Source organism: Procambarus clarkii, chromosome 37 (assembly GCF_040958095.1).
Source record: "Procambarus clarkii isolate CNS0578487 chromosome 37, FALCON_Pclarkii_2.0, whole genome shotgun sequence".
Taxonomy (NCBI): Eukaryota; Metazoa; Arthropoda; class Malacostraca; order Decapoda; family Cambaridae; genus Procambarus; species Procambarus clarkii.
The window spans coordinates 27,031,829-27,058,328 of NC_091186.1; the positions used below are offsets into that span (position 1 = coordinate 27,031,829).

The 26,500-nt window shown below is 50.0% G+C and overlaps 3 protein-coding genes across 3 annotated transcripts in view; 2 read left to right on the plus strand and 1 right to left on the minus strand.

Moving 5' to 3' along the window:
• The window catches only part of LOC138371884 (serine/arginine repetitive matrix protein 2-like), a 1,725-nt gene extending 42 nt beyond the window's left edge, over positions 1–1,683 (plus strand). The window contains exon 1 of the mRNA XM_069336929.1: positions 1–1,683. This exon is cut by the window's left edge and continues 42 nt beyond it. Within this exon, the coding sequence (XP_069193030.1) occupies positions 1–1,683 (1,683 nt within the window).
• The window catches only part of LOC123765884 (gamma-1-syntrophin-like), a 313,593-nt gene that overhangs the window by 65,703 nt on the left and 221,390 nt on the right, over positions 1–26,500 (plus strand). The window lies entirely within an intron of this gene.
• LOC138371885 (uncharacterized) lies at positions 7,570–9,129 on the minus strand. The gene has a single exon (XM_069336930.1). It carries the CDS (start codon positions 9,127–9,129, stop codon positions 7,570–7,572), a length of 1,560 nt encoding a protein of 519 aa, XP_069193031.1.

Genomic DNA, 26,500 nt, shown 5'->3' on the forward strand with positions numbered 1-26,500 from the left:
TGCTCAGGAGGAGACCTGGTGCTTCACCACTGCTCAGGAGGAGACCTGGTGCTTTGCCACTGCTCAGGAGGAGACCTGGTGCTTCGCCACTGCTCAGGAGACCTGGTGCTTCGCCACTGCTCAGGAGGAGACCTGATGCTTCGCCACTGCTCAGGAGGAGACCTGGTGCTTTGCCACTGCTCAGGAGGAGACCTGGTGCTTCGCCACTGCTCAGGAGGAGACCTGGTGCTTCGCCACTGCTCAGGAGGAGACCTGATGCTTCGCCACTGCACAAGGAGGAGACCTGGTGCTTTGCCACTGCTCAGGAGGAGACCTGATGCTTCGCCACTGCTCAGGAGGAGACCTGGTGCTTTGCCACTGCTCAGGAGGAGACCTGATGCGTTGCCACTGCTCAGGAGGAGACCTGGTGCTTCGCCACTGCTCAGGAGGAGACCTGGTGCTTCGCCACTGCTCAGGAGACCTGGTGCTTTGCCACTGCTCAGGAGGAGACCTGGTGCTTTGCCACTGCTCAGGAGGAGACCTGGTGCTTCGCCACTGCTCAGGAGACCTGGTGCTTTGCCACTGCTCAGGAGGAGACTTGGTGCTTCACCACTGCTCAGGAGGAGACCTGGTGCTTTGCCACTGCTCAGGAGGAGACCTGGTGCTTCGCCACTGCTCAGGAGGAGACTTGGTGCTGCGCCACTACTCAGGAGGAGACCTGGTGCTTTGCCACTGCTCAGGAGGAGACCTGATGCTTCGCCACTGCTCAGGAGGAGACCTGGTGCTTCGCCACTGCTCAGGAGGAGACCTGGTGCTTTGCCACTGCTCAGGAGGAGACCTGGTGCTTCGCCACTGCTCAGGAGGAGACTTGGTGCTGCGCCACTACTCAGGAGGAGACCTGGTGCTTCACCACTGCTCAGGAGGAGACCTGGTGCTTCGCCACTGCTCAGGAGGAGACCTGGTGCTTCGCCACTGCTCAGGAGGAGACCTGGTGCTTCGCCACTGCTCAGGAGACCTGGTGCTTCGCCACTGCTCAGGAGGAGACCTGGTGCTTCGCCACTGCTCAGGAGGAGACCTGGTGCTTCACCACTGCTCAGGAGGAGACCTGGTGCTTCACCACTGCTCAGGAGGAGACCTGGTGCTTCGCCACTGCTCAGGAGGAGACCTGGTGCTTCACCACTGCTCAGGAGGAGACCTGATGCTTCGCCACTGCTCAGGAGGAGACCTGATGCTTCGCCACTGCTCAGGAGGAGACCTGGTGCTTCGCCACTGCTCAGGAGTCCTGGTGCTTCGCCACTGCTCAGGAGGAGACCTGGTGCTTCGCCACTGCTCAGGAGGAGACCTGGTGCTTCGCCACTGCTCAGGAGGAGACCTGGTGCTTCGCCACTGCTCAGGAGGAGACCTGGTGCTTCACCACTGCTCAGGAGGAGACCTGGTGCTTCGCCACTGCTCAGGAGGAGACCTGGTGCTTCGCCACTGCTCAGGAGACCTGGTGCTTCGCCACTGCTCAGGAGGAGACCTGGTGCTTTCACCACTGCTCAGGAGGAGATCTGGTGCTTCGCCACTGCTCAGCAGGAGACCTGGTGCTTCGCCACTGCTCAGGAGGAGACCTGGTGCTTCACCACTGCTCAGGAGGAGATCTGGTGCTTCACCACTGCTCAGGAGGAGACCTGGTGCTTCACCACTGCTCAGGAGGAGACCTGATGCTTCGCCACTGCTCAGGAGAAGACCTGGTGCTTCGCCACTGCCCAGGAGATCTAGTTGATGCCACTGCTCAGGAGGAGACCTGGTGCTTCGCCACTGCTCAGGAGGAGACCTGGTGCTTCGCCACTGCTCATGAGGAGACCTGGTGCTTCGCCACTGCTCAGGAGGAGACCTGGTGCTTCGCCACTGCTCAGGAGGAGACCTAGCTGATGCCGCTGCAGTGTTCAACATGAAGCGAGATGTTCCTCCAGTGATGAACAGTGATCATACCTACACCACTACTGTAAGATGAACACTACTCAAGATGGCTCTGGGAACCTAGCCGCACCCGCCATAAACTAACCCGGCCTATAAGTTTGATCTACCGCTACATGTGTTAAGTTTTATTGTTTTCTTTTGATGTTAGACTTTATCAGTCGTGCAGTGTAGGCTGGGAGTTGGGAGATGTTGTTGTTGTTTAAGACTCGGTAACTCGGAACAGAAAGTCCCAAGTAGCACGGGCTATGGTGAGCCCGTAGTGGACTTACCTGGCACAGGAGCGAGGCAAGTAGCACGGGCTATGGTGAGCCCGTAGTGGACTTACCTGGCACAGGAGCGGGGCAAGTAGCACGGGCTATGGTGAGCCCGTAGTGGACTTACCTGGCACAGGAGCGGGGCAAGTAGCACGGGGTATTGTGAGCCCGTAGTGGACTTACCTGCCACAGGAGCGGGGCAAGTAGCACGGGGTATTGTGAGCCCGTAGTGGACTTACCTGCCACAGGAGCGGGGCAAGTAGCACGGGGTATTGTGAGCCCGTAGTGGACTTACCTGCCACAGGAGCGGGGCAAGTAGCACGGGGTATTGTGAGCCCGTAGTGGACTTACCTGCCACAGGAGCGGGGCAAGTAGCACGGGGTATTGTGAGCCCGTAGTGGACTTACCTGGCACAGGAGCGGGGCAAGTAGCACGGGGTATGGTGAGCCCGTAGTGGACTTACCTGGCACAGGAGCGGGGCAAGTAGCACGGGGTATGGTGAGCCCGTAGTGGACTTACCTGGCACAGGAGCGGGGCAAGTAGCACGGGGTATTGTGAGCCCGTAGTGGACTTACCTGGCACAGGAGCGGGGCAAGTAGCACGGGCTATGGTGAGCCCGTAGTGGACTTACCTGGCACAGGAGCGGGGCAAGTAGCACGGGCTATGGTGAGCCCGTAGTGGACTTACCTGCCACAGGAGCGGCAAGTAGCACGGGGTATGGTGAGCCCGTAGTGGACTTACCTGGCACAGGAGCGGGGCAAGTAGCACGGGGTATTGTGAGCCCGTAGTGGACTTACCTGGCACAGGAGCGGGGCAAGTAGCACGGGGTATTGTGAGCCCGTAGTGGACTTACCTGGCACAGGAGCGGGGCAAGTAGCACGGGGTATTGTGAGCCCGTAGTGGACTTACCTGGCACAGGAGCGGGGCAAGTAGCACGGGGTATTGTGAGCCCGTAGTGGACTTACCTGGCACAGGAGCGGGGCAAGTAGCACGGGGTATTGTGAGCCCGTAGTGGACTTACCTGGCACAGGAGCGGGGCAAGTAGCACGGGGTATTGTGAGCCCGTAGTGGACTTTCCTGGCACAGGAGCGGGGCAAGTAGCATGGGCTATGGTGAGCCCGTAGTGGACTTACCTGGCACAGGAGCGGGGCAAGTAGCACGGGCTATGGTGAGCCCGTAGTGGACTTACCTGGCACAGGAGCGGGGCAAGTAGCACGGGCTATGGTGAGCCCGTAGTGGACTTACCTGGCACAGGAGCGGGGCAAGTAGCACGGGCTATGGTGAGCCCGTAGTGGACTTACCTGCCACAGGAGCGGGGCAAGTAGCACGGGCTATGGTGAGCCCGTAGTGGACTTACCTGCCACAGGAGCGGGGGTTGTGACTCTGGTGTCAGTGGGATAGTAATATATATTACTATTCTTAGTAGTAATAGACTTCTGCTACTATATACCAGCCTTCTCTGTCCAGGTGGAACTTTCTCCTCCCCCTCATCCTTCCCCTCATCCTCCCCCTCATTCTCCCCCTCGTCCTCCCCCTCATCCTTCCCCTCATCCTTCCCCTCATTCTCCCCCCTCATTCTCCCCCTCATCCTCCCCCTCATCCTCCCCCTCATCCTCCCCCTCATCCTCTCCCTCATCCTCTCCCTCATCCTCTCCCTCATCCTCCCCCTCATCCTCCCATGTTACCAGCACCCTGGGGCGGCTGGTAACATATACCCGCACACACACACACACACACACACACACACACACACACACACACACACACACACACACACACACACACACTGCATAGTGACCCACACTTTGACCTTTCCTCCCACTCCTCTCACTCTTCCTCACCCACGCTTCTTCACTCTTCCTCATCCGCTCGCTAGGTTTCTTGCATTACCTTTCTTTCTGTGTTTCGCTTATTGTGGCTCATGGCTCATGGGGGCAGGAGTTGTGTGTACTCTCACATGTGCTGTTGTCAATAGTGGTATACGCTTAAGTCGCCGTCGTGCGGGTTATATCTTCTGGCTTTTACTGACGGAATATCAAGTGAAACTGTGGTCGACGGATTGATTATTCACGTCCTGTCTGTTCGCTTGTTCATCCTGTCTGTTTCTGTCTGTCTCGATTTCTATATTTGTATGATATACAATCTAGAGGTTGTATAACATAATCTGTAGAATGTATAACATAAAATGTAACATAATATAAAAATTGCGGATATTTCAGTACCTGCCTAAAACCTCCTGTGTTTGGCCTCCACCAGGGCCAGGACAAGGTCCTGATGCAGTCCAGGACGACCAGAGACCATAGTGTAGGTCCTGCTGCCGTCCAGGACGACCAGAGACCATAGTGTAGGTCCCGCTGCCGTCCAGGACGACCAGAGACCATAGTGTAGGTCCTGCTGCCGTCCAGGACGACCAGAGACCATAGTGTAGGTCCTGCTGCCGTCCAGGACGACCAGAGACCATAGTGTAGGTCCTGCTGCCGTCCAGGACGACCAGAGACCATAGTGTAGGTCCCGCTGCCGTCCAGGACGACCAGAGACCATAGTGTAGGTCCTGCTGCCGTCCAGGACGACCAGAGACCATAGTGTAGGTCCTGCTGCCGTCCAGGACGACCAGAGACCATAGTGTAGGTCCTGCTGCCGTCCAGGACGACCAGAGACCATAGTGTAGGTCCTGCTGCCGTCCAGGACGACCAGAGACCATAGTGTAGGTCCCGCTGCCGTCCAGGACGACCAGAGACCATAGTGTAGGTCCTGCTGCCGTCCAGGACGACCAGAGACCATAGTGTAGGTCCTGCTGCCGTCCAGGACGACCAGAGACCATAGTGTAGGTCCTGCTGCCGTCCAGGACGACCAGAGACCATAGTGTAGGTCCTGCTGCCGTCCAGGACGACCAGAGACCATAGTGTAGGTCCTGCTGCCGTTCAGGACGACCAGAGACCATAGTGTAGGTCCTGCTGCCGTCCAGGACGACCAGAGACCATAGTGTAGGTCCTGCTGCCGTTCAGGACGACCAGAGACCATAGTGTAGGTCCTGCTGCCGTCCAGGACGACCAGAGACTATAGTGTAGGTCCTGCTGCCGTTCAGGACGACCAGAGACCATAGTGTAGGTCCAGCTGCCGTCCAGGACGACCAGAGACCATAGTGTAGGTCCTGCCGCCGTCCAGGACGACCAGAGACCATAGTGTAGGTCCAGCTGCCGTCCAGGACGACCAGAGACCATAGTGTAGGTCCTGCTGCCGTCCAGGACGACCAGAGACCATAGTGTAGGTTCAGCTGCCGTCCAGGACGACCAGAGACCATAGTGTAGGTCCGGGTCTACTCAGCTGTTAAGAATAGTACGGTCAGGGATGAGCGGCCTGGTAGACCGGTCCAGTGGCCACAGACGAGGAACAAGGAGAGCGACGACACGGACACAGCTAATAGTTATTTATACATTTCCAAATTTGAAGTTAAATTGCACTAGGAGAAGTCTTAACATTAACAAAAGATTGCTTCAGAAAGTCGTGACAAACTTCCAGTTGTGTTCATTACACGGTATATAAGGGAAGTGTGGTGAGAGGCACCAGACTTACACACACTCACCTGTGGCCACACTACGGGCTCACCATAGCCCGTGCTACCTGGAACTTTATGTTCCAGGTAGCGAATCTTAAACAATGACACTCACCTGTGGCCAACTATTCCTTGTGGCAGTCAGCAGTAAGCGCAGGTATGGGAACACATGCCACAGGTCTACATCCTATTCTTTAGCATCACACAATGAACACGGAACACCAGTTAATTTAATAACCTTAAGCCTAACATGCTATCGACATAAAGTATAATATACAAATGCGGTGGAGGCTCAAAGTATCTACTGCAGGTCGGCGTTCAATCCCCGACCGTCCAAGTGGTTGGGCACCATTCCTTTCCCCCCGTCCCATCCCTAAATCCTTCTCCTGACCCCTTTCAAGTGCTCTATAGTCGTAATGGCTTGGCGCTTTGTCTTGATAGTTCCCTTCCCTTCCCCCCACTCTCCCCTCACTCCCCCCCTCCCCCTCCCTGTGAAGGGAAATCAGGGCACCAAGATGGGGCGGCGAGACATAATAACTATCGTTTACCTGACTAAACTACCACCTGGCGAATGACATCCGCAGCTGTGACTGTGGCCGGCTCTTGGATTGTGGTTACTAGTTGTTGGTTTGGCGTAAGAGCTCTTGGATTGTGGTTACTAGTTGTTGGTTTGACGTAAGAGCTCTTGGATTGTGGTTACTAGTTGTTGGTTTGACGTAAGAGCTCTTGGATTGTGGTTACTAGTTGTTGGTTTGACGTAAGAGCTCTTGGATTGTGGTTACTAGTTGTTGGTTTGACGTAAGAGCTCTTGGATTGTAGTAACTACTCGTTGGTTTGACGTAAGAGCTCTTGGATTAACAGGTCCAGCACCAGTTTCGGGATAACTGTGCCGGTTGTGACGCACACAGTTTGTGACGCCACGTGTGCCGTGAGGTGAGTGACGCTTGTTGTGAGACATCTGAGAGTTAATTGGCTCTACGCTAGGATGCTGGTCTCTGGAAGCTGGGCTTTTGTACCTTTGAATAGCTGGCGCTCTCGTCTTTCATCCTCTCGCATAACTCTCACATCAAGCCATCTTTTATGCGTCTCAGACTCCTTCCTATTACTGCATATTTTCCTCCCCCTGGCTCCTGTTTTTCCCTCGTTATCCGACCCATATCTCTTACTCCGTTTTCCAGGTAAAAAAGTTCCATACTGTATAGCCGTGAGATAAATTCACTGAAATGAAATACTTTCACTTTTCATTCGAGTGAGGCACAGAAGCCTGTCACTTACAAACTGCTCCATCCGGACGTTAACATAAGATAGTCTTATGTTAACCGAACCTTGTTAATGTCTTGGGAACCGGTCGGCCGAGCGGACAGCACACTGAACTTGTGATTCTGTGGTCCCGGGTTCGATCCCGGGCGTCGGCGAGAAACAATAGGCAGAGCTTCTTTCACCCTATGCCCCTGTTACCTAGCAGTAAAATAGGTACCTGGGTGTTAGTCAGCTGTCACGGGCTGCTTCCTGGGGGGTGGAGGCCTGGTCGAGGACCGGGCCCCGGGGACACTAAAAAGCCCCGAAATCATCTCAAGATAACCTCAAGATAAGATAACTGTGGTAGTCTGGAAACTTGCATATATCTATAAGACGGAATATTAGGCTGTCTAAACTAGCCCAGAAGCTTGGGGCTAGCCTTTGCTGCTGCCTTTCTCCACCCTCTTCCCTTCTCCTCCCTACCTTCATGTTGTTACACTCTCATATTCCCCTGCTCCCCCCCCCTCCCCTCCCCCTTCAGTTGCACACATCATTACTCACCCCTGAAGGTCTATTTCTTTGTTATTCGTGTCCAGTCGAGCCAAGAAAATGGAGTGTATTGGTGAGGAGTACTTTGGCCCCTTGTGTTGGTGGGGAGTTCTCCTGGTGGTCTGAACTGTTGGTGGGGAGTTCTCCTGGTGGTCTGAACTGTTGGTGGGGAGTTCTCCTGGTGGTCTGAACTGTTGGTGGGGAGTTCTCCTGGTGGTCTGAACTGTTGGTGGGGAGTTCTCCTGGTGGTCTGAACTGTTGGTGGGGAGTTCTCCTGGTGGTCTGAACTGTTGGTGGGGAGTTCTCCCGGTGGTCTGAACTGTTGGTGGGGAGTTCTCCCGGTGGTCTGAACTGTTGGTGGGGAGTTCTCCTGGTGGTCTGAACTGTTGGTGGGGAGTTCTCCTGGTGGTCTGAACTGTTGGTGGGGAGTTCTCCTGGTGGTCTGAACTGTTGGTGGGGAGTTCTCCTGGTGGTCTGAACTGTTGGTGGGGAGTTCTCCTGGTGGTCTGAACTGTTGGTGGGGAGTTCTCCTGGTGGTCTGAACTGTTGGTGGGGAGTTCTCCTGGTGGTCTGAACTGTTGGTGGGAGTTCTCCTGGTGGTCTGAACTGTTGGTGGGGAGTTCTCCTGGTGGTCTGAACTGTTGGTGGGGAGTTCTCCTGGTGGTCTGAACTGTTGGTGGGGAGTTCTCCTGGTGGTCTGAACTGTTGGTGGGGAGTTCTCCTGGTGGTCTGAACTGTTGGTGGGAGTTCTCCTGGTGGTCTGAACTGTTGGTGGGGAGTTCTCCTGGTGGTCTGAACTGTTGGTGGGGAGTTCTCCTGGTGGTCTGAACTGTTGGTGGGGAGTTCTCCTGGTGGTCTGAACTGTTGGTGGGGAGTTCTCCCGGTCGTCTGAACTGTTGGTGGGGAGTTCTCCCGGTCGTCTGAACTGTTGGTGGGGAGTTCTCCCGGTCGTCTGAACTGTTGGTGGGGAGTTCTCCCGGTGGTCTGAACTGTTGGTGGGGAGTTCTCCTGGTGGTCTGAACTGTTGGTGGGGAGTTCTCCTGGTGGTCTGAACTGTTGGTGGGGAGTTCTCCTGGTGGTCTGAACTGTTGGTGGGGAGTTCTCCTGGTGGTCTGAACTGTTGGTGGGGAGTTCTCCTGGTGGTCTGAACTGTTGGTGGGGAGTTCTCCTGGTGGTCTGAACTGTTGGTGGGGAGTTCTCCTGGTGGTCTGAACTGTTGGTGGGAGTTCTCCTGGTGGTCTGAACTGTTGGTGGGGAGTTCTCCTGGTGGTCTGAACTGTTGGTGGGGAGTTCTCCTGGTGGTCTGAACTGTTGGTGGGGAGTTCTCCTGGTGGTCTGAACTGTTGGTGGGGAGTTCTCCTGGTGGTCTGAACTGTTGGTGGGGAGTTCTCCCGGTCGTCTGAACTGTTGGTGGGGAGTTCTCCTGGTGGTCTGAACTGTTGGTGGGGAGTTCTCCTGGTGGTCTGAACTGTTGGTGGGGAGTTCTCCTGGTGGTCTGAACTGTTGGTGGGGAGTTCTCCTGGTCGACTGAACTGTTGGTGGGGAGTTCTCCCGGTCGTTCTCCACTGCTCCCTCTACATTTCTCGTACTCATTGTTCCAATTCCTCCAACCCTCCTTCTATTCCCTCTCTGCATATGGGCTTGGATTATGTGAGAGGGGAGTGTGGTGGGGGGAGGGTGGTGGAGAGTGGCCGGTGGGGGTGGTTCCTGAGGGGGATAGTTGGTGGAGCGAGGATGTTGGAGGGACTGTTGGCGGGGTTTGGATGGGGCTCTACGACTGACCTGGCTCTTGGCACTGGTCCAGATCTGAGGGTGCCTGGCTCCAGCCATCACCTGGACGGTGTCTGACGGTGTCTGACAGTGACGGTGTCTGACGGCGTCTGACAGTGACGGTGTCTGACGGTGTCTGACAGTGACGGTGTCTGACAGTGACGGTGTCTGACGGTGACGGTGTCTGACAGTGACGGTGTCTGACAGTGACGGTGTCTGACGGTGACGGTGTCTGACAGTGACGGTGTCTGACGGTGTCTGACAGTGACGGTGTCTGACGGTGTCTGACAGTGACGGTGTCTGACGGTGTCTGACAGTGACGGTGTCTGACGGTGTCTGACAGTGACGGTGTCTGACAGTGACGGTGTCTGACAGTGACGGTGTCTGACGGTGTCTGACAGTGACGGTGTCTGACAGTGACGGTGACGGTGTCTGACAGTGACGGTGTCTGACGGTGTCTGACGGTGACGGTGTCTGACAGTGACGGTGTCTGACGGTGACGGTGTCTGACAGTGACGGTGTCTGACGGTGACGGTGTCTGACAGTGACGGTGTCTGACGGTGACGGTGTCTGACAGTGACGGTGTCTGACGGTGTCTGACAGTGACGGTGTCTGACAGTGACGGTGTCTGACAGTGACGGTGTCTGACAGTGACGGTGTCTGACAGTGACGGTGTCTGACAGTGACGGTGTCTGACGGTGACGGTGTCTGACGGTGACGGTGTCTGACGGTGACGGTGTCTGACGGTGACGGTGTCTGACGGTGTCTGACGGTGACGGTGTCTGACAGTGACGGTGTCTGACAGTGACGGTGTCTGACGGTGACGGTGTCTGACAGTGACGGTGTCTGACAGTGACGGTGTCTGACAGTGACGGTGTCTGACGGTGACGGTGTCTGACAGTGACGGTGTCTGACGGTGACGGTGTCTGACGGTGTCTGACGGTGACGGTGTCTGACAGTGACGGTGTCTGACAGTGACGGTGTCTGACGGTGACGGTGTCTGACAGTGACGGTGTCTGACGGTGTCTGACAGTGACGGTGCCTGACGGTGTCTGACAGTGACGGTGTCTGACGGTGACGGTGTCTGACGGTGACGGTGTCTGACGGTGTCTGACAGTGACGGTGTCTGACAGTGACGGTGTCTGACGGTGACGGTGTCTGACGGTGTCTGACAGTGACGGTGTCTGACGGTGACGGTGTCTGACGGTGAGGAGCAGGAGTAAGGAAGGAGGCGAGGAGGGAAGGGCTACTCTAAGAACACAATGAAACACATTAAATTATCATCCACGCTTCCGTGGAAATAAACATACCATTAACCAGGGCTCTGGGAGACTCGAACCGCGGACCCCACACATATGAGGCCGAAGCTCTATCGACGGAGCAATGAGCAGTGGAAAGATTCCAGGAGCAACAACATCTGCCAAGCTGGAATTGTTGACTTCCCCAGACTACTACTGAGTGTGGCTGACACTATATGTGACGGTGGCGGGGATCACTCATTCCTCTGAGCCTCAGTAGTAGTCAGGGGAATGTTGAAGATCCCAGTTTGGCGGCAGTAGTTGCTTCTGGAATGTTTCCTTATTGAGACTACTCATAGCTCAGTTGATAGAGCTCGGGCGTCACACGTGAGGCTCCTCACCTCACTCTTGCCTCATATATTAGTGTGACTCTTCCTCTCGGCTGTTACACCACTTGTTAATGGTCCACCACGGACCCAAACGTCGCCCTTCTTCACTTTCTGAGGTGTGGTGGCGTCAGCATATGAGGATGGAATAGGAGCTGGGATAGGAGCAAGGGTAGGAGCTGGTATAGGAGCTGGGATAGAAGCTAGGATAGGAGCAAGGGTAGGAGCAAGGGTAGGAGCTAGGATAGGAGCAAGGGTAGGAACTGGGATAGGAGCAAGGGTAGGAGCAAGGGTAGAAGCTAGGATAGGAGCTGGGATAGGAGCAAGGGTAGGAGCTAGGATAGGGGCTGGGATAGGAGCTAGGATAGGAACTAGGAGTGGGTGAAGGCGGTCATCTGGGAGAGAGTGCTCCATTGATCACTCGGCCCCAGACGTGACCAAGGGGCCGAGTCAGGACTCATATTCAAGGATGAGCAACCTTGAAATTTTAGCAATTGTGTAAAAAAAATGTAAATGACTAAATTTGACAAATAAAATGATCCTTTAAGAGGTGTGGCACTAATTATTAGTTCCGGACTCGTTTGTTGTTGAAATAATGTTGTGTCTTAGACAGAAGAGAGGAAAGAGCACTAGGCCTATTGGTCCAAGTTCGGCTTGGACCAAACTTTCTTTATCTCTCTTTATAAAGGAAGTTTCCAACTCCTATGATCATCTTAACCTGCCCTAACAAGGGCAAAATGAAGCTGAAGAATAGGGTTTCGAATAGGGTAAAAGGGTTTCAACCCTTTTACCCTGTCGTAGCTCAGTCGATTAAGGCAGTGTCTGGGATGCTCCCGGACGCAGGTTCGAATCCTCGTCACGGCCATTGTGGATTTGTTCATCTGAAGAATAGACTACAAGTTTTATTGGCAGCTTTATTTTACCTTTATTTCGAATATTTAAAGAAGGAAAATTTGGCTTAAAATCTGTACTAATCATATCTTCCAGATATATTTCACTTTAGGAATGATTTATTCTGACGTTAAGGATATTTCCTGTTATTATATCAACATAAGGTAGACTCGGGTCCGTGCATTTGTCAGTATTGTACTGCATCTGCCCAGCTTTCGTCCAGTTTAAGTCTATCCAGATCGTCTCGCTCTGATTTGTATTCTTCTGAATATATATCGATAGATTCAATCTATCTATCTTGTTGTATTGGTATTCACTGTGAACATTTACCTGTTTTCCACTCTGTCAGTCCCCCCTAAATATTATATGTACGTCGTTGTCATGTCTCTCCCTGTGTGTGTGTGTGTGTGTGTGTGTGTGTGTGTGTGTGTGTGTGTGTGTGTGTGTGTGTGTGAATTCACCTAGTTGTGCTTGCGTGCGTTGAGCTCTGTTCTTTCTGCCCGCCTCTCAACTGTCAATCAACTGTCACTAACTACTATTTTTTTCCCCACACACGCCCAGAAATCAGCCCGTAGCAGCTGTCTAACTCTCAGGTACCTGTTTACCGCGAGGCAACTGGGGGCATCAGGGTGAAAGGAAAGTCTGCCCATTTGTTTTTTCCGCCGGCTGCGGGAATCGAATCCCGGTCCTTAGGTCCACGAGTCTAAAGCGCCGTCTACTCAGCTAGCCAGCCCCTTTTGTGTGTGTGTGTGTGTGTGTGTGTGTGTGTGTGTGTGTGTGTGTGTGTGTGTGTGTGTGTGTATGTGTGTGTGTGTGTGTGTGTGATGGTATAACTGGCACAGGCGGCCCCTCTATGGTGCAACCTTTTGGTGACTGGGAGTCGACAGTGCCCGGTGGACCCGGGCACTGGCGGGTACCCCATCTAGTTATGAATATTAGAAATGTTAAAAATCGGGTCGAAATCTCATTCCCATTACACGACCCGTGTTGAAGAACCTGTGGAAATGTATTGAAATTCATGTTTTTTTGTCATAGTTTTAAATTTTAAATTGTATCTTATTGATTGCTCTTCCTGGCCACTATTCATCTCGTGTTTCTTAAATGCAAGCAGCTGAATCAGGCATATCTTGTAGTCAAACATCTTGTGAGTCAAATATCTTGTAGTCAAATATCTTGTAGTCAAATATCTTGTAGTCAAATATCTTGTAGTCAAATATCTTGTGAGTCAAATATCTTGTAGTCAAATATCTTGTAGTCAAATATCTTGTAGTCAAATATCTTGTAGTCAAATATCTTGTAGTCAAATATCTTGTAGTCAAATATCTTGTACTCAAACATCTTGTGAGTCAAATGTAGATGACTCAGTCATGTCTTAATTAATGTCTCGTGTCTTTTTATAATGTATTAATTAACGTCTATAAATTTGTAAGAAGATACTGTTGTCTAAACTGTAATTTCCATATACTGAACATCATGCCCTCACATTTTCACCATTCGGTAAATAATTGTCGTGTGTAAATGAATAATGTTTTTAAATTGTTATCAATAAGCTAATTATAAATGTAAATAATTTATGAATAAAGTTTTTGAGTGGGTATGAATAAGTTGACTATTGTATTACAACTGCTGTTGCACCCATGTGACCAAAGATGTTATGGCAAGCACTCACAACTGAACGTCGTCAGATTATTATTATTATTTATCTGGGTGTCAAGTCATGTAGGAATACTAGAGGAATAACTTAGCAGATGAAGCAGCAAAATTATCAACTAAGAGGAGGAATGTAAACATTTACATACGACAGAGATTATTACTTACTCAGATTAAGCAGATACTTAAAGACAAGAGCCCAGCAGAAAATGTCGAGGACCACAAGACAGTAACTGTAACACCAGGATCTGAGAGTTGGTACGAGAATTCAACCAACTACGAACCACTTATTTCGAAGAAAATGGACCAACGGATAAACAGAAGTGCACTTACATCGCATCACGCTTGGATGCCAATGTACATAGGAAATAGCCTGCCAGGATCCAGAAGAAGAAAGGAAATGTCAAGCCTGTGGAGAAATGCCCGACAGACCACTGGAATATTATCCAACACAGGTGCAGAGTTACCCACCAAATATGTTTACAACTTAGATTTAACAGCACAGAAGAACTTGTTAAAACATATTAGACGTAAACTTACTGAAGCAAACACACGAGTCATAAATACTCATCCGTCGCCTAAGTGAGACGGAAACTAGTAGGATGCAAGGAGAAGAGAGGTACAGAGAGAGAGAGAGAGAGAGAGAGAGAGAGAGAGAGAGAGAGCATTGGGAAAATGGAGATAAAAAGGAGAAAAAGGGACACCAAAAGAGAAGCCGAGTTTAATGGAAACAATATATATATATATATATATATATATATATATATATATATATATATATATATATATATATATATGACAATGTCAGACCACGGAGGAAAATGAAACAGGAATTTCCTTAAGTACTTTCGTATATTAAATACATCTTCAGAAGGAATCATTCCTTCATTCCTTCTGAAGATGTATTTAATATACGAAAGTACTTAAGGAAATTCCTGTTTCATTTTCCTCCGTGGTCTGACATTGTCACATTCTTAATCACGTGTTTATTTTCGTGATATACACACACATATATATATATATATATATATATATATATATATATATATATATATATATATATATATATATATATATATATATATATATATATATATATTAGTATATTTTGGTAGCAGTCTTTCCTGTAGACATATATTATTAAATATGACCGAAAAAGTAAGATTAATAATTCTAACACGAATTTTCTCAATCTTTCGTACATTTCGTTTCACTGTTGGAGGTAAATCAAAAATCAATTCTCCAAAATTCATTTTTATTTCTAGTCTGACGCGACACGAGCGCGTTTCGTAAAACTTATTACATTTTCAAAGGCTTTAGTTCACAAATACACAACTGAATAGAACTTACGCATCTCCGATTTTATATCTACATTTGAGTGAGGTGGAAGGGGTGATGTGGCATTAACACAAGACAGAACAAGATGTGGTATTAATAGGGTATTAATTTCATCAACACAAGACAGAACAAGAGTATTAATAGGGTATTAATTTCATCAACACAAGACAGAACACGAAACAATGGATATTGAATAGAAGTGTTTGTAGAAAGCCTATTGGTCCATATTTCTTGATGCTTCTATATTGGAGCGGAGTCTTGAGGTGGGTAGAATATAGTTGTGCAATAATTGGCTGTTGATTGCTGGTGTTGACTTCTTGATGTGTAGTGCCTCGCAAACGTCAAGCCGCCTGCTATCGCTGTATCTATCGATGATTTCTGTGTTGTTTACTAGGATTTCTCTGGCGATGGTTTGGTTGTGGGAAGAGATTATATGTTCCTTAATGGAGCCCTGTTGCTTATGCATCGTTAAACGCCTAGAAAGAGATGTTGTTGTCTTGCCTATATACTGGGTTTTTTGGAGCTTACAGTCCCCAAGTGGGCATTTGAAGGCATAGACGACGTTAGTCTCTTTTAAAGCGTTCTGTTTTGTGTCTGGAGAGTTTCTCATGAGTAGGCTGGCCGTTTTTCTGGTTTTATAGTAAATCGTCAGTTGTATCCTCTGATTTTTGTCTGTAGGGATAACGTTTCTATTAACAATATCTTTCAGGACCCTTTCCTCCGTTTCATGAGCTGTGGAATAGATACAGATACAGCTGATAGATACAGCGATAGCAGGCGGCTTGACGTTTGCGAGGCACTACACATATATATATATATATATATATATATATATATATATATATATATATATATATATATATATATATATATATATATATATATAGAGAGAGAGAGAGAGAGAGAGAGAGAGAGAGAGAGAGAGAGAGAGAGAGAGAGAGAGTTAAAGGCTACATAAAGACAAAATAGCTAAGAATGAAGAGAAGTAGATAAAGGAATAAAAGAAGAAGGAAGGAAGGAATGACAGAAGGAAGGCAAGAAATTGGGAGTCGAAGACAAAGAGACTCGGAATTGGCAACATCGTAGACGTGGCAAGAATGGTGCATTCTTAATGATCTCGGAGCCCAGCGCCCGCCCTCTTGCTGGCCTCATCTTGTCGAGCAAGATCCTCAGGCTTACCTTAGGGGCTCTTAATGCTGTGATCTTGTCGAGCAAGATTTTCAGGCTTACATTTGGGGGCTCTTAATGCTGTGATGTTGTCGAGCAAGATCCTCAGGCTTACCTTTGGGGGCTCTTAATGCTGTGATCTTGTCGAGCAAGATCCTCAAGCTTACCTTAGGGGCTCTTAATGCTGTGATCTTGTCGTGCAAGATCCTCAGGCTTACCTTTGGGGGCTCTTAATGCTGTGATCTTGTCGAGCAAGATCCTCAAGCTTACCTTTGGGGGCTCTTAATGCTGTGATCTTGTCGAGCAAGATCCTCAGGCTTACCTTTGGGGCTCTTAATGCTGTGATCTTGTCGAGCAAGATCCTTGGGGTTACCTTGTGATCTTGTCGAGCAAGATCCTTGGGGTTACCTTGTGATCTTGTCGAGCAAGATCCTCAAGCTTACCTTTGGGGGCTCTTAATGCTGTGATCTTGTCGAGCAAGATCCTCAGGCTTACCTTGTGATCTTGTCGAGCAAGATCCTCAGGCTTACCTTGTGATGTTGTCGAGCAAGATCCTCAGGCTTACCTTTGGGGGCTCTTAATGCTGTGATCTTGTCGAGCAAGATCCTCAGGCTTACCATAGGGGCTCTTAATGCTGTGATCTTGTCGAGCAAGATCCTCGGGGTTACCTTGTGATCTTGTCGAGCAAGAGCCTCAGGCTTACCTTAGGGGCTCTTAATGCTGTGATCTTGTCGAGCAAGATCCTCAAGCTTACCTTTGGGGGCTCTTAATGCTGTGATCTTGTCGAGCAAGATCCTCAAGGTTATCTTTGGGGGCTCTTAATGCTGTGGTCTTGTCGAGCAAGAGCCTCAAGCTTACCTTTGGGGGCTCTTAATGCTGTGATCTTGTCGAGCAAGATCCTCAAGCTTACCTTTGGGGGCTCTTAATGCTGTGATCTTGTCGAGCAAGATCCTCAAGCTTACCTTTGGGGGCTCTTAATGCTGTGATCTAGTCGAGCAAGATCCTCAAGCTTACCTTGTGATCTTGTCGAGCAAGATAACAGCACAAGATCACCACTGTTCCGCCGGGTTGGTCCAAGGGATCGTGCAGTAACCGGCGCGGAGAAGGAAATCGCTTGAGAATGTTCTATAATCGAAGATTCGAGCAGAGGAGCAGAGGTGCCATACTTGGGGGGGGGGGGGGGGGTAAGCGTAGTTCAGAGAACGGCGGGGGGGGGGGGGGTTTACATGTGTCGGTGTCCGGTCTCAAGAGGAGCAGAGGTGCCATACTTGGGGGGGGGAAGCGTAGTTACAGAGAACGTGGGGGGGGGTTTACATGTGTCGGTGTCCGGTCTCAAGAGGAGCAGAGGTGCCATACTTGGGGGGGGGAAGCGTAGTTACAGAGAACGTGGGGGGGGGGTTTACATGTGTCGGTGTCCGGTCTCAAGAGGAGCAGAGGTGCCATACTTGGGGGGGGGGGGGGAAGCGTAGTTACAGAGAACGTGGGGGGGGGGGGGTTTACATGTGTCGGTGTCCGGTCTCCGGTGTTTAATTATAACCGGAGGCAGATGAAAGTTCGGATAACCCGGATTATAATGACTTCTATAAAAAACATAACTTGAGAATTAAAAATTCTTAAAAAAAAACACACGGTACCGCACACGGTGGTACCGTGTGTATGTGGTACTGTGTGTGTGGTACTGTGTGTGTGGTACTGTGTGTGTGGTACTGTGTGTGTGGTACTGTGTGTGTGGTACTGTGTGTGTGTGTGTGTGTGTGTGTGTGTGTGTGTGTGTGTGTGTGTGTGTGTGGTACTGTGTGTGTGGTACTGTGTGTGTGGTACCGTGTGTGTGGTACTGTGTGTGTGGTACTGTGTGTGTGGTACTGTGTGTGTGGTACTGTGTGTGTGTGTGTGTGTGTGTGTGTGTGTGTGTGTGTGTGTGTGTGTGGTACTGTGTGTGTGGTACTGTGTGTGTGGTACCGTGTGTGTGGTACTGTGTGTGTGGTACCGTGTGTGTGGTACTGTGTGTGTGGTACCGTGTGTGTGGTACTGTGTGTGTGGTACCGTGTGTGTGGTACTGTGTGTGTGGTACTGTGTGTGTGGTACCGTGTGTGTGGTACTGTGTGTGTGGTACTGTGTGTGTGGTACTGTGTGTGTGGTACCGTGTGTGTGGTACTGTGTGTGTGGTACTGTGTGTGTGGTACCGTGTGTGTGGTACTGTGTGTGTGGTACTGTGTGTGTGGTACTGTGTGTGTGGTACTGTGTGTGTGGTACCGTGTGTGTGGTACCGTGTGTGTGGTACCGTGTGTGTGGTACTGTGTGTGTGGTACCGTGTGTGTGGTACTGTGTGTGTGGTACCGTGTGTGTGGTACTGTGTGTGTGGTACTGTGTGTGTGGTACCGTGTGTGTGGTACCGTGTGTGTGGTACTGTGTGTGTGGTACTGTGTGTGTGGTACCGTGTGTGTGGTACCGTGTGTGTGGTACTGTGTGTGTGGTACTGTGTGTGTGGTACTGTGTGTGTGGTACTGTGTGTGTGGTACCGTGTGTGTGGTACTGTGTGAGTGGTACCGTGTGTGTGGTACCGTGTGTGTGGTACCGTATGTGTGGTACTGTGTGTGTGGTACTGTGTGTGTGATACTGTACTCACCTAGTTGTACTCACCTAGTTGTGTTTGCGGGGGTTGAGCTCTGGCTCTTTGGTCCCGCCTCTCAACCGTCAATCAACAGGTGTACAGATTCCTGAGCCTATCGGGCTCTGTCATATCTACACTTGAAACTGTGTATGGAGTCAGCCTCCACCACATCACTTCCTAATGCATTCCATTTGTCAACCACTCTGACACTAAAAAAGTTCTTTCTAATATCTCTGTGGCTCATTTGGGCACTCAGTTTCCACCTGTGTCCCCTAGTACGTGTGCCCCTTGTGTTAAATAGACTGTCTTTATCTACCCTATCAATCCCCTTCAGAATCTTGAATGTGGTGATCATGTCCCCCCTAACTCTTCTGTCTTCCAGCGAAGTGAGGTTTAATTCCCGTAGTCTCTCCTCGTAGCTCATACCTCTCAGCTCGGGTACTAGTCTGGTGGCAAACCTTTGAACCTTTTCCAGTTTAGTCTTATCCTTGACTAGATATGGACTCCATGCTGGGGCTGCATACTCCAGGATTGGCCTGACATATGTGGTATACAAAGTTCTGAATGATTCTTTACACAAGTTTCTGAATGCCGTTCGTATGTTGGCCAGCCTGGCATATGCCGCTGATGTTATCCGCTTGATATGTGCTGCAGGAGACAGGTCTGGCGTGATATCAACCCCCAAGTCTTTTTCCTTCTCTGACTCCTGAAGAATTTCCTCTCCCAGATGATACCTTGTATCTGGCCTCCTGCTCCCTACACCTATCTTCATTACATTACATTTGGTTGGGTTAAACTCTAACAACCATTTGTTCGACCATTCCTTCAGCTTGTCTAGGTCTTCTTGAAGCCTCAAACAGTCCTCTTCTGTTTTAATCCTTCTCATAATTTTAGCATCGTCCGCAAACATTGAGAGAAATGAATCGATACCCTCCGGGAGATCATTTACATATATCAGAAACAAGATAGGACCGAGTACAGAGCCCTGTGGGACTCCACTGGTGACTTCACGCCAATCGGAGGTCTCACCCCTCACCGTAACTCTCTGCTTCCTATTGCTTAGATACTCCCTTATCCACTGGAGCACCTTACCAGCTACACCTGCCTGTCTCTCCAGCTTATGTACCAGCCTCTTATGCGGTACTGTGTCAAAGGCTTTCCGACAATCCAAGAAAATGCAGTCCGCCCAGCCCTCTCTTTCTTGCTTAATCTGTGTCACCTGATCGTAGAATTCTATCAAGCCTGTAAGGCAAGATTTACCCTCCCTGAATCCATGTTGGCGATTTGTCACGAAGTCCCTTCTCTCCAGATGTGTTACCAGGTTTTTTCTCACGATCTTCTCCATCACCTTGCATGGTATACAAGTCAAGGACACTGGCCTGTAGTTCAGTGCCTCTTGTCTGTCGCCCTTTTTGTATATTGGGACCACATTCGCCGTCTTCCATATTTCTGGTAGGTCTCCCGTCTCTAGTGACTTACTATACACTATGGAGAGTGGCAGGCAAAGTGCCTCTGTGTGTGTGGTACTGTGTACTCACCTAGTTGTACTCACCTAGTTGTGTTTGCGGGGGTTGAGCTCTGGCTCTTTGGTCCCGCCTCTCAACCGTCAATCAACAGGTGTACAGATTCCTGAGCCTATCGGGCTCTGTCATATCTACACTTGAAACTGTGTATGGAGTCAGCCTCCACCACATCACTTCCTAATGCATTCCATTTGTCAACCACTCTGACACTAAAAAAGTTCTTTCTAATATCTCTGTGGCTCATTTGGGCACTCAGTTTCCACCTGTGTCCCCTAGTACGTGTGCCCCTTGTGTTAAATAGACTGTCTTTATCTACCCTATCAATCCCCTTCAGAATCTTGAATGTGGTGATCATGTCCCCCCTAACTCTTCTGTCTTCCAGCGAAGTGAGGTTTAATTCCCGTAGTCTCTCCTCGTAGCTCATACCTCTCAGCTCGGGTACTAGTCTGGTGGCAAACCTTTGAACCTTTTCCAGTTTAGTCTTATCCTTGACTAGATATGGACTCCATGCTGGGGCTGCATACTCCAGGATTGGCCTGACATATGTGGTATACAAAGTTCTGAATGATTCTTTACACAAGTTTCTGAATGCCGTTCGTATGTTGGCCAGCCTGGCATATGCCGCTGATGTTATCCGCTTGATATGTGCTGCAGGAGACAGGTCTGGCGTGATATCAACCCCCAAGTCTTTTTCCTTCTCTGACTCCTGAAGAATTTCCTCTCCCAGATGATACCTTGTATCTGGCCTCCTGCTCCCTACACCTATCTTCATTACATTACATTTGGTTGGGTTAAACTCTAACAACCATTTGTTCGACCATTCCTTCAGCTTGTCTAGGTCTTCTTGACCTAGACAAGTGTGTGTGTGGTACCGTGTGTGTGTGGTACTGTGTGTGTGGTACCGTGTGTGTGGTACTGTGTGTGTGGTACTGTGTGTGTGGTACCGTGTGTGTGGTACTGTGTGTGTGGTACTGTGTGTGTGGTACCGTGTGTGTGGTACCGTGTGTGTGGTACTGTGTGTGTGGTACCGTGTGTGTGGTACTGTGTGTGTGGTACTGTGTGTGTGGTACCGTGTGTGTGGTACTGTGTGTGTGGTACTGTGTGTGTGGTACCGTGTGTGTGGTACTGTGTGTGTGGTACCGTGTGTGTGGTACTGTGTGTGTGGTACTGTGTGTGTGGTACCGTGTGTGTGGTACTGTGTGTGTGGTACTGTGTGTGTGGTACTGTGTGTGTGGTACCGTGTGTGTGGTACTGTGTGTGTGGTACCGTGTGTGTGGTACCGTGTGTGTGGTACCGTGTGTGTGGTACTGTGTGTGTGGTACCGTGTGTGTGGTACCGTGTGTGTGGTACTGTGTGTGTGGTACTGTGTGTGTGGTACTGTGTGTGTGGTACTGTGTGTGTGGTACCGTGTGTGTGGTACCGTGTGTGTGGTACTGTGTGTGGTACCGTGTGTGTGGTACTGTGTGTGTGGTACCGTGTGTGTGGTACCGTGTGTGTGGTACTGTGTGTGTGGTACTGTGTGTGTGTGTGGTACTGTGTGTGTGTGGTACCGTGTGTGTGGTACCGTGTGTGTGGTACTGTGTGTGTGGTACTGTGTGTGTGGTACCGTGTGTGTGGTACTGTGTGTGTGGTACCGTACTCACCTAGTTGTACTCACCTAGTTGTGTTTGCGGGGGTTGAGCTCTGGCTCTTTGGTCCCGCCTCTCAACCGTCAATCAACAGGTGTACAGATTCCTGAGCCTATCGGGCTCTGTCATATCTACACTTGAAACTGTGTATGGAGTCAGCCTCCACCACATCACTTCCTAATGCATTCCATTTGTCAACCACTCTGACACTAAAAAAGTTCTTTCTAATATCTCTGTGGCTCATTTGGGCACTCAGTTTCCACCTGTGTCCCCTAGTACGTGTGCCCCTTGTGTTAAATAGACTGTCTTTATCTACCCTATCAATCCCCTTCAGAATCTTGAATGTGGTGATCATGTCCCCCCTAACTCTTCTGTCTTCCAGCGAAGTGAGGTTTAATTCCCGTAGTCTCTCCTCGTAGCTCATACCTCTCAGCTCGGGTACTAGTCTGGTGGCAAACCTTTGAACCTTTTCCAGTTTAGTCTTATCCTTGACTAGATATGGACTCCATGCTGGGGCTGCATACTCCAGGATTGGCCTGACATATGTGGTATACAAAGTTCTGAATGATTCTTTACACAAGTTTCTGAATGCCGTTCGTATGTTGGCCAGCCTGGCATATGCCGCTGATGTTATCCGCTTGATATGTGCTGCAGGAGACAGGTCTGGCGTGATATCAACCCCCAAGTCTTTTTCCTTCTCTGACTCCTGAAGAATTTCCTCTCCCAGATGATACCTTGTATCTGGCCTCCTGCTCCCTACACCTATCTTCATTACATTACATTTGGTTGGGTTAAACTCTAACAACCATTTGTTCGACCATTCCTTCAGCTTGTCTAGGTCTTCTTGAAGCCTCAAACAGTCCTCTTCTGTTTTAATCCTTCTCATAATTTTAGCATCGTCCGCAAACATTGAGAGAAATGAATCGATACCCTCCGGGAGATCATTTACATATATCAGAAACAAGATAGGACCGAGTACAGAGCCCTGTGGGACTCCACTGGTGACTTCACGCCAATCGGAGGTCTCACCCCTCACCGTAACTCTCTGCTTCCTATTGCTTAGATACTCCCTTATCCACTGGAGCACCTTACCAGCTACACCTGCCTGTCTCTCCAGCTTATGTACCAGCCTCTTATGCGGTACTGTGTCAAAGGCTTTCCGACAATCCAAGAAAATGCAGTCCGCCCAGCCCTCTCTTTCTTGCTTAATCTGTGTCACCTGATCGTAGAATTCTATCAAGCCTGTAAGGCAAGATTTACCCTCCCTGAATCCATGTTGGCGATTTGTCACGAAGTCCCTTCTCTCCAGATGTGTTACCAGGTTTTTTCTCACGATCTTCTCCATCACCTTGCATGGTATACAAGTCAAGGACACTGGCCTGTAGTTCAGTGCCTCTTGTCTGTCGCCCTTTTTGTATATTGGGACCACATTCGCCGTCTTCCATATTTCTGGTAGGTCTCCCGTCTCTAGTGACTTACTATACACTATGGAGAGTGGCAGGCAAAGTGCCTCTGCACACTCTTTCAGTACCCATGGTGAGATCCCATCTGGACCAACAGCCTTTCTAACATCCAGATCCAGCAGGTGTCTCTTGACCTCCTCTCTCGTAATTTCGAACTCCTCCAAGGCTGCCTGGTTTACCTCCCTTTCTCCTAGCACAGTGACCTCACCCTGTTCTATTGTGAAGACCTCCTGGAACCTCTTGTTGAGTTCCTCACACACCTCTCTGTCATTCTCTGTATACCTGTCCTCGCCTGTTCTAAGTTTCAATACCTGTTCTTTCACTGTTGTTTTCCTTCTGATGTGACTGTGGAGTAGCTTTGGTTCGGTCTTGGCTTTGTTTGCTATATCATTTTCAAAATTTTTCTCTGCTTCTCTTCTCACCCTGACGTACTCATTCCTGGTTCTCTGGTATCTCTCTCTGCTTTCTGGTGTTCTGTTATTCCGGAAGTTCCTCCACGCCTTTTTGTTCAGTTTCTTCGCTTCCATACATGCCCTATTATACCATGGATTCTTCTGTTGCTTCTCGGATTTTTCCCTTTGGGCCGGGATGAACCTGTTTACTGCCTCCTGACACTTTTGGGTAACATAGTCCATCATACCCTGTACAGACTTGTCTCTGAGGTCTGTGTCCCAAGGTATTTCACTTAGGAAACTTCTCATCTGTTCATAATTCCCCTTTCGGTATGCCAGCCTTTTGATTCCTAGTTCTTTTTGGGGGGAGATAAGTCCTAGCTCTACCAGGTACTCAAAGTTCAATACACTGTGGTCACTCATTCCCAAGGGCGCTTCCATCTTAACTTCCCTTATATCCCATTCATTTAGGGTAAATATCAAATCAAGCATTGCTGGTTCATCTTCTCCTCTCATTCTTGTTGGTTCTTTGGTGTGCTGGCTTAGAAAGTTTCTTGTTGCCACGTCCAGCAGCTTAGCTCTCCATGTTTCTGGTCCTCCATGCGGGTCTCTGTTCTTCCAATCTATCTTCCCATGGTTGAAGTCTCCCATAATTAGTAGTCCAGATCCATTCCTGCTAGCAACAGAAGCTGCTCTTTCTATTATGTTAATGGTGGCCATGTTGTTTCTATCATATTCCTGTCTAGGTCTTCTGTCATTTGGTGGTGGATTATATATGACTGCGACTATAATTTTTTTCCCTCCATTTGTTACAGTACCTGCTATGTAGTCACTAAAACCTTCACAGCCCTGAATATCCATCTCCTCAAAATCCCAGCCTTGTCTTACCAGCAGAGCTACACCACCCCCACCTCTTCCTTCCCTCTCTTTCCTCATAACATAATAGTCCTGTGGGAACACTGCATTTGTTATCGTTTTCGTGATCTTTGTTTCTGTGAGGGCTATTATGTCTGGGTTTTCCTCTAGTACCAGTTCTCCAAGCTCATTTGCTTTATTTGTAATTCCATCTATGTTTGTGTACATCGCTTTGAGGCTCACTTTCTTCTGTCCCTTCTCAAATCGCCTCCTTGGTGAGTGTTCTGCTGGTGGGGGAGGCTGTTCCATGGGTGTGAGGACCTGTGAGGTGGATAACAGGGTCTCAGAGGATACTGGGATGAGGTGCGGGGGATCCAGTGAAGGGGGAGGGACAGGGAGGGTATGGGGTGAAAGGGGAGGGAGGACGGGAAGGAAAGGGGGGGAGGGAGGACTCGGGAGGAGGGGAGGGGTAGAAGGGTGGGGATTGGGTGTGGGGGGAGGGAGATTTTGCTGAACATTTGAGTGGGGGCAGGGAGGGTTTGGGGTAGGGGGGTTTTCTATGCAGAGGAGGGAGGCGGGGTTGTCCTCCCTTCTGGCGTTACTGGGTAGCTGGTTGTGGGTTCCCCCCTCGCCTCTGGGGGTGTTGGGTTGGGAGCTGTGACTTCCTGGTTTTCCCCTCTCGCCCTGCGCCTCTTCCTTGCTTCTGCCGCCACGGCTCTCTCCTCCCTTGTCATGTCTCTTTGGAGGAATACATTTTTTAATTTTCCCACGTTTTTCAGGGAGCTCTTCCTTGATAGGATCTTCTCCTTTGTGTTCTCGTTTGCAAACACTATCTTTATCATTCGGTCTCGGTCTTTGTTGTACCGGCCTAGCCTGAAAACCTTCTCAATGCTATGCTCAGCCCCTTCCATGTCTAGTGCCTTTAGTACTTCATTCACTGCTGCTTTGTCCTTGTCACTCCACTCTGTCCTATTAGATCCTTCCTGTTCCTTAATACCCACAGCAACCACTGATCTGTTCCTTTCCAGCAGTTGGCTAGTGGAGCGTGCCGCCTCCTGCGAGGTGGCTGCTTTCATGGCCACCTCCATCACTGCAGTCATTACTTCAGAGTTATTTTTTTTTAGTATTTCCGCAAATGTTGCTTTTATTGTGGCATTCTCATCCAGAAAACTATTACCACCTTCTCCCTGGGTGGTTTTCTGATTCTCAGCCTCGATACCATTTTCTTTGAGGGCTCTAATCTCCTCCTTTGCTGCTGTCAGCTCTCTTTTCAGGTTGCTTATTTCGTTCTTCATTTCCTGCATCATTTCTTGCATCTCACTCTTGATGTCCTCCAGAAACTGGGCGAACATTTCCTTCATCTCGTCACCTTGGCTCTTTCCTGTACCCCTGGGACCTCTGGCTGCCATGCTTGACCCTGTTGGGATGGGGGAGGGAGAGAGAGAGAGAGAGGAAGAGAGAGAGAAAGAGAGAGAGAGAAAGGGAGTGATAAAGGGAGAGATAAATGGGTGGGTGGGGGGGGATCCGACCCTTCCACTGAAGTGAGAAGAAAGTAGAAGGGGAGGGGGGGGGAGATGGAGAGAGAGGCGGGAGGGAGAGAGAGGAGAGGGAGAGAGTGGGTGAGGGAGAGAGTGGGTGAGGGAGAGAGCGGGTGAGGGAGAGAGCGGGTGAGGGAGAGAGGGGGGGGAGGTGTGTGTGTGTGTGTGTGTGTGTGGGCAGAGAGGGAGGGGGAAGGAAAGAGAGGGAGGGAGAGGGGAGGGAGGGGGAAGGAAAGAGAGGGAGGGGGAAGGAAAGAGAGGGAGGGAGAGGGGGAGGGAGGGAGAGAGAGAGAGAGAGAGAGAGAGAGAGAGAGAGAGAGAGAGAGAGAGAGAGAGAGAGAGAGAGAGAGAGAGAGAGAGAGAGAGAGCAGGAGAGAGAGAGCAGGAGAGAGAGAGCAGGAGAGAGATAGTGGGAGAGGGAGAGAGGGAGTGGGAGAGAGGGAGAGTGGGGAGGGGAGGGTGTGTGTGTATGGGCGATGCGGGGGACTGGGGGTGGGGGGGGGGCGGAGATGGC